Source organism: Mus pahari, chromosome 10 (assembly GCF_900095145.1).
Source record: "Mus pahari chromosome 10, PAHARI_EIJ_v1.1, whole genome shotgun sequence".
NCBI lineage: Eukaryota > Metazoa > Chordata > Mammalia > Rodentia > Muridae > Mus > Mus pahari.
The window spans coordinates 58,473,771-58,481,989 of record NC_034599.1 but is presented as its reverse complement, the minus strand read 5'-3'; the positions used below and the strand labels follow the sequence as shown (position 1 = coordinate 58,481,989).

Below are 8,219 nucleotides of genomic sequence, written 5' to 3'. Positions count from 1 at the left end.
AAAAAAAAAAAAAAGAACTCTGGCATGTGACAAGGGACCCAGAAGACCCTCCCACCCTTAACATCAGACTCAGTGACTAAGCACTACTCTCAGAATCCTGGTGTGTCTTCCCCCACCCCCACGGCTATCTATCATTCAGCTGCTCTGGGTCTGCACCCAGCAGCAGCACGTGACTGGGCCACATCTCACAGTGACGTGGACTGCCCTGATTTCAATGTCGTGTGTGGCTTCCAGGTTTCAAGTGACACCAAACTCAGCCCAGAAATGCTTTCCTTTTTCTGTACCCAAATCACATTCATACCCCCCACCTGTTCTCCAGCTTGCAGCAATCTCTCCTCGTTACTGTCACAGTCACTGAAAGGGAAGGGAGCAGGTGACCTCCTCCTCCTCCTCCTAGCCACAGTGGAAGAAGTGTCCCTCCAGCTATGAAGACCATCCTCCAGTGGTCTTAGCCTCTGCAACTGGCCCCTCCAGCTGTGAAAACCAGCCTCCTCTGACTAGTTTCTCCCTTCTCAAGGAATTCCAGATCTTTGCATGGCTGATTCAGTTTCTCCAATCAGGTCTTATGCATTGCCATTTCCTAAGAAGGATTATTCTGGACCGACAAACCCAAGGAAGCCTCCCATGACTTCCCATCCCAGCGATGGCAAGAGACCTGGGGTCAGAGGCAAGCTAAACCCATCTCCCACTGGCAGGGCTTGCCTACTTACCTTGAGTGGCAGGTAGGCGGCTGGCATGTGCTTCTCCTTTCAACTTTAAGTACCAGTTAGTTGGGTGTGACAGCCCCTACTTACTTGTTCTGGCACAAAGTGAGCTGAATAAGTGTTTGCCCTCATTCTTCAGTTCTCAGAAAACAGGACAGATCCCTCTGGTAAGCAGTCTTACAGCCTTGTGAACTCGAAACTGGAGTCTGGCTATGTAGAAGCAGCACAAAGTTGGTGCTGCTGAGCCTATGGGGCGTTTCTGCTTGTTGTGCCTTCTCCCCCTCACAGGGAGGCAAGGAGGGAAGCCATTGGGAATAGGATGTTAGAATGATATGCTATAAAGTAAATTAAATGCTTTAACTAAGACTTTAATGACTTACTAAGAAATTGTGTTACAGTATATAGTGAAATGCACATCATTGTCACCTGGCTCTAACGGCTAGCATGATTCCTTCCACTCTTCACCATCTTCCCTCCATCCCCATCATCTGTAGGCAAAGTCCATTCCCTTTCTCTCTCAGCAGACTCTCCCATGGCTCAGGCGAGCCTTAAACTCACCATTCAGTAGAGGATGACCTTGAACTTTTGATTCTCCTACCTCCACCTCTGAGGGTTGGGATTATAGGCCCACGTTGTCACACTTGGTTTTGTAGTTTCTTTACTCTCTTTTAATGATATATGGTTGATCAGTAAATTCAGCTCCAATCAGCTTGGTCTGCCCTTTATAAAACTACAATGTTCTACAGAGTTGATCTCAGTGGCCACCAATGTTACCCGAATGCCCGATTACAGTAGGGATCATAGTGATTCTGGAACTCTGCTATTCTTTTGGCTTTTATCAGCAACTCTAAAGAGCTTTTCCTTATGGAGGGAAATGGGGAACAGATAGGATTGTGATTCATTGTGTACATGCATGAAAATCTCAAAAATAAAGAAAACATATAATAATAGCTTTTCCTTAGACATGCCTGGTAAGTACCAAATAGACATGTAAAGGAAAGTAGGCTAAATGCTTAATTCCCTTTTATTTTCCAAATTCCAAGTTAATTTGTTTATGTTTTCATTAGGTATTTTGGAGGATGACTATTAGGAACTCATGTTTGTAAAATATATTTGAAGTGTTTCAGTCTACTGCAGTCCCCTCCCCCACCCTTTTAGCCAGTAAGCTCTCCTTTCAACTTTCCCCGCAAGCAGCACTTTATAATTTATGAGATATTCAACATACAGTATCAGTCATTTGAATCTTACAAATGACCCTATGAGTCTGATATTATTCCCCATGTTACAGATGAGAAATTTAACTCATGTGGCTCAAACTGGGACTCACTGTCTATTGCTCTTTTCAATATATAAAACCATGGTTTGAGAATGAGTGAAAAGTGACTGAATCATTTTCCTGTTTGTCCCTTCTCCGGCCTCAAGATTTACATGGAAGACATCTTTTACCAGTGGGAATATGACATTAAGCAATATCCACTTTAGAAGACATTACTCGGGGCAGACACTGTTGAGAACAGTGCTCTGCTGATAATACTGTAACTTGGCAAATAGCTTCTCTCAACTTTGTTTGTGAAGCATTTCAATTTTGATTACTCTGTGTGGGAGCTACTGCTCAGATAGATGCGCGTTGTTTTATGGTCTGCCCATGTCTGGGGAGCTGGCATTACATGCTGCCTAGTGTTTTTAATTCAGAAGTTCTTCCAGAAGCAACCTTAGCCTCTTGTATTCCAGCCCTAGTTTTAATAGCATAAGCTATTTCCTTCTTATATAGCGTTGTGGGCACAGTAATAAAATAAATACCACAAAATCACTGATGAGATGAAAATTGAGCTCCCTGCTTCTGTGCAGCCATGTAGGTAAAACAGTAATTGGCTCTGATAATAAGTTTTGTTCTTACAAACCAAAGTCTAAATGAGAGTCACATTTGATATATCTGCTTGTAATTACTATCAAAAGGAGAAAATGCAAATTTTAGATGGTTTAGCGAGTCAAAATAGATTAAACAAATTGCTGCCTTTTCTTGACCAATTGAAAAATTTCTTAAGTTATTTCTGATATTTCTCTTACTGCTGGTGAAGGATCATCTTCCAGAGAGTGTTTTTCTGCTTAATGGAATGATTAATTTGCTTTTGGTTTTTAATCTCTATTTTTTTAGAAAAATAATCCCTTATTATTGGATTTTATAATATAGTCTAAGCCCATAAGAAGATTTTTGAACACACATACTATAAAACAGTAAGACAGCATTGGATCTACTTAATCATGACTTTCAGTGAAGCTACTTTTAATATTTTATTTATTGTTGGGCATCAAACCCAGGGCCTCTCATATGCCAGACAAGTATAGACTATTACTGAGCCACACCCCTAGTTTGATATGTATTTTTACTTAGTTTTACATTTTATTTATTTGTGTGTGATGTGCATGTATATATGCCTGTGTGTATAGTATATACATGTATATGTGCATGTGTGTGTCCTTGTATGTGCATGTGTGTGGTACATGCATATGTGTGTGTGTGTGTGTGTGTGTACCATGGTGCTTGTGAAGAGGTCAGAGGACAAGCTGTGTGAGCTGGATCTCTTCTCCAACCTGTGAGACCTGGAGCTGGCACTACTGTTGTAAGGCTTAGCTGAAGTGTGTTTACCCACTGAGCCGTCCCACTGACCACTGACAGCATTTTCTTTTACCTTACATTATTATTATTATTATTATTATTATTATTATTATTATTATTATTATTATTATTATTTTGGTTTTTCAAGACAGGGTTTCTCTGTGTAGCCCTGGCTGTCCTGGAACTCACTCTGTAGACCAGGCTGGCCTCGAACTCAGAAATCCACCTGCCTCTGCCTCCCGAGTGCTGGGATTAAAGGCGTGCGCCACCAAGCCCGGCTTACTTTATTATTTTTGAGACAGGTTTTCATGTAGCAAGTCTGGCTTTGAATGTCTAATCTTTCTGCCTGTTCCTTTTGAGTGTAGGATCATAAGCATGTGTCACTGTGCCCAGGATCCAACATTTTAAAAGGGAAATCAAGTCATGCAGGCAACATACTTTCACTTTGATAAGTTCATGCTTTGATACCAATATGGCAAAGATGAAACTATTAATAATTTTAAGAGAATTTTTCTAAGAGCCTACAATAAGAATCTGTATTCCAACCCACAATTTCTGTTCACATGGTTATTTTGTTCCGGAATATCTGTGCCTGGAGATATAAAATAGACAGGGAATACCTGGGTCTTCCTTTCCCCATCCAGTCCCGAAGCCACACAAAGTTGATGGAATGTAATAAAACTAAGAAAGGCTCTCTGGTCCCCTGAGCCAGTGATCCAAGAATTAAAAGTTCTAACGAAGCTGAGACCTGATGGATGAAGCCATTACCATCGGTCGTATCCACAATCCACATTCTTAAAGCGTCCTAATTACAGAACCCACATCCAGTCAATATAATACATATTAGCAATTTCCTGATCCTTGGTAGGATGGAAATTATCCTGAAAGCTTAATTAAGAAGAAAAAAGTTATGTTCAGGTATTAACTTCAATTTAAAAGAGTCACTCGGCTTTCTGCAAAACTGCCAGAGGAGTGCTGTGAGTGTGGGTTACCACACAGAGATGGAAACCCATCTGTAACTGGGCTCCACATTGCTTCTGTTACCACAGCACTCAAAGGAGAAAGTCACAAGACATGACTTGCTTGCGGCCTGTGTCTCCACGTGGGCAGTTGGGGACTGTTATTCGGAGGTTCAGTTATTCTGCAACCCTTAAAAACAGAAGGGGCGTGTGGATCTTGTGTTAGCTCTTCTCAACAAGAGCTGTCTGACCCTTTGCTACTTTTATGGCTTGCCTCTTCACTTTGACCTCAGACTGTTGTGAATGCTTAGGTTCAAAGAAATCAGTGAATTATTAACCAGTCTGTTAGGTTACTGCAACCATTGTAACACTTGCCTCAGATCACACTCTGAAGAGAAGTATTTGATTGAACCCAAGTTGTAGTTTCTAGTTGTTCCCAGTGCCTCCAAGTTCTTTAAAATTAAAACTCACAAAGTCCAGATATTGTGCTCCCATTTGTACAAATGTCCAGAATAGCCTTATGAGTAGAGACATACTATAGTGTCCTAGTGGCCACTGGGACTGGGGTTAGCAGGACAGGGGAGCAACTGCTAATAGGTGTGAAGCTTCATTTGGGGGAAATAAAAATGTTCTGGAACTGGATAGTAGTGAGCTTGCTTAGGTTAGCAAACAAAACCACAGGTTTTGTAAATTATACTATGGCACAAAAGCTATATATATATATATATATATATATATATATATATATATATATATATATATATGTGTGTGTGTGTGTGTGTGTGTGTGTGTGTGTGTGTTTTATAAGTCATATACATACATACATACATAATACATATATACCAGTGATTCTTGATGCCATAATCATTAGTGACAACTGTCATCCTAACCTGAAGTCATAGACTGCTGTGGCTCAGAGCAGCACCCCATGAGAGTGTGACACACAACTTTTGCCCTCGACAAGCAAATAGGCTGGCTTCCAGAGAAGTGAGGTGACTTTATTGAGTCCTTCCCAGAAATGCAGGCTAGAGCAGTCACCTAGATCTTGTGACATCTTTCCAATGCCCTCACCCACTGCCGTTCTGATAGGAATCCTTTGCAATGAAAAACAAGTCACTGGAACAAGATGCTTTTAATTTTTCCTAACAAAAGTGCTAATTACAGATGGCCAAACCCCTGCAGAGGTATAGACGAATTTGTTGTGATAGATTTATCAGGTCCAAACCAAGAGCTACCTGTAAGTGTCCCTAGAGGAACGTGGCCACATTCACAGACCAAGAGAGCCCTCTACCTGTGTGTCTGGAGTATAGATTTTATTCACTAAGTCCTTGACCTGGAAAGCCAGAAATAAATTGAGATGAGAGAGTCTTGTCCTTTGTCTGTGCTGGTTGACATGGAACATTATTTTTGAGCAACTGAATGATGTATTAGTGTGCACACCACAGAGGAAAATCTTCCTTGTCTGTGAATAAAAGGGATCAATTGGTAGCCTCAATAAAAGATCCAATTCTTTTTCTGTGAGAATTACATTAAAGTCCTTATTTTCCAAGAATTCTATATTCCTCTGAGGATATACAATGTTAGTTTGCTCATTCTACATAAAAGTTACATTGTTCTTTGTTTCAGCCAAAGATACAGTTGACTCCGAAGATCATGCAGGACCCTGAGAACAAGCACCACAGGGCTGCTGTAACTGCTAACTATGGGATCAGTTTGCCACATATTAACCAGAGGAAAGCACAGGTAAGTAGTGAGCTGCTTTGGCAAACTGTTAATTCTAAGACAGGTCTCAAGGCGCTGGTCAGTGGGGTGAGACAGAAGACAGATTTTAAGTAAGACCGATTCTTTTGTCCTTGGGATTTTTTTTTTAACAAAATGAAGTGGCTATTATTCTCTCTATAATTAGTAATGACTAAGAAAAATATACATGTATTTTAAAAGATCTATTTGTAGCTCATTCCAGTTTTTTGTTGTGATTGATACTCCTTAAATGATCTAGCAGCAAAATGTAATAGGAAGGAAGTGAGTTGACAACAAGAATGTATAGAGGAGTTTAGGATGTTTTGCACAATAGACTTACCACTAGAAAAAGCAAAGCAAAGCCACATCCCAGCAGCTTTCCTAGTGGTGCGCCCGCATTTGATAGTGCAACAGGCAAGCAGATGCTCCAACCCAAAGCCAGTGGGCGCGTCTCCGACTGCAGCCAAGTGCTAGAGGCAAAGCTAGAGGCATGTGCCGCCTGCCCGCCGGAGCAGCCAACACTGCTGGCTCCTGGCTGAGGTGCCCCAGGGTAAGCTCTGGCCTCTTCCTGTGCTGTGGCTTGCCTGGGACATCTAGAAGTGGTGCTTTGTTTTAATTAGAAAACTATTTGAGATCATATCTATTACTAAAAATAATTTTTAAGGTGAAAAATCTATGTATTTTAAAAATACATTTATAACCTCTGGCTTCTCTCAGTGTTATATGTGTGTGTACACACACACACACACACACACACACACACACATATATGTATTAGTGAAATTAAAGGTAAGAATAAGATTACTTTTAGAATTAAAATTTCCAAACCATTTCTAACTTGCTTAATTATCATAGATTAAAGTGGTCCCAGTTTTTTTTTGTAGATTTTTCAGTTGCCTGTGTCACCCATGGCATTTGGACACACTTGGTCTCTGTGTGTACTTTATATTATTCTTACAGGTTTGGATTAAGAGCACTAGCCTAGAAATATTTTCTAGCCTAAGAAATAACCAGAAAGTTAGATGTTTTTATTCCTGTTGGAACTTTATTTAAAATGTCAGTGTGACTAATGTGAAGAGGTTTTTATCTGCTTCCCAGGAGCCCCAAAGCCCTTGAAGTAAAAATATTCTTTCTCTGGCTGCACAGACAGCAGCAGATTTCTCTTGTGCTGTTGTTGGTTTTCCTCCTCAATCTAGAATTAATATTGGCTTAGCTGGCGGAGTGGGGCAGCTTGGCAGCCCCGGGCAACTTCCGCGTGCTACAGAAACTTTGTGATGAGGGCGAAGTTTCTAGAGACCTGCTGAGAGACATGGGGATTACGCTTTGCTTTATGACGCCAATATTCAGACTTAAATAAGGAATTCAAAGCAGCGCTAACTTTAAGATGGAGTCTTAGCTGTTCGTTATACTTTAAATAATTTACAAGAAGGATAAGCAGTGTGGGTGTTATTCCTGTGTCCTTGGACAACGAGGTAGTGAGAGAGGTCACTGCTAGGTGTGATATGTTAATAACATGTGCTTACTTATTATATGAAAGATTCTCTTCATGAAAAAAATGACCTCATAGAAATTGACAGCAGGCCACGTTAAAAGAAACACATACATTGTGTCAAATCTGATCAAAATTATTGGCCTTCTCACCCAAATTGTTGGGCCTATCATTTATGCTGGTCTAGATATCAGATGCCACTGGGGAGATAGGTGGCTTTTGTTTTTATTTTGTTGTTGTTGTTTAATGAAACAGAGGCATTGTTCAGAAAGCTCTCTGAGGGAAAGTACTTAGGTATCTGGTTTTTAAAAACCTTTCAGCACATCTGGGGATAAAAAGCAGCTGGAATTTACCTCTTTTTTTTATTAAAAAAATGTTTTTAAAGGCACCTACCCAAAGTGTGGCTACATGTGTGTCACAGTGACTCACAGTTAACTAAAGAAGCAGCGGCAGGGTTAATGTTTCTGAGTGACTCTTCACACTCAGGGCAGAGGCATCGGGGCTTGCTCGGTAGTGACAATGGAACAGCTTGTCAACAGCCTGCAAATAATCCAGGAAGTTTGGTCAAGCAAATCTGAGTCCATAATCAGTTTGCATCCTTAGTTCTGGAAGCTGTGTATTTTTTCATCTGATGAGGAGGTGTCTCATTCTTCAGCATAGCAGGTAACAGAAGATCTTGGTGTGCACTCTCTCTCTCTCTCTCTCTCTCT

At 40.7% G+C, this 8,219-nt stretch overlaps 1 protein-coding gene across 3 annotated transcripts in view; it reads left to right on the top strand.

The window, feature by feature from the left end:
* Iqch (IQ motif containing H) overlaps positions 1–8,219 on the top strand; it is a 184,620-nt gene that overhangs the window by 29,085 nt on the left and 147,316 nt on the right. For all 3 annotated transcript variants that reach the window (XM_021207472.1, XM_021207470.1, XM_021207469.1), the window contains exon 5: positions 5,907–6,023. In XM_021207472.1, the coding sequence (XP_021063131.1) occupies positions 5,907–6,023 (117 nt within the window). The remainder of the gene's footprint in view (positions 1–5,906; positions 6,024–8,219) is intronic.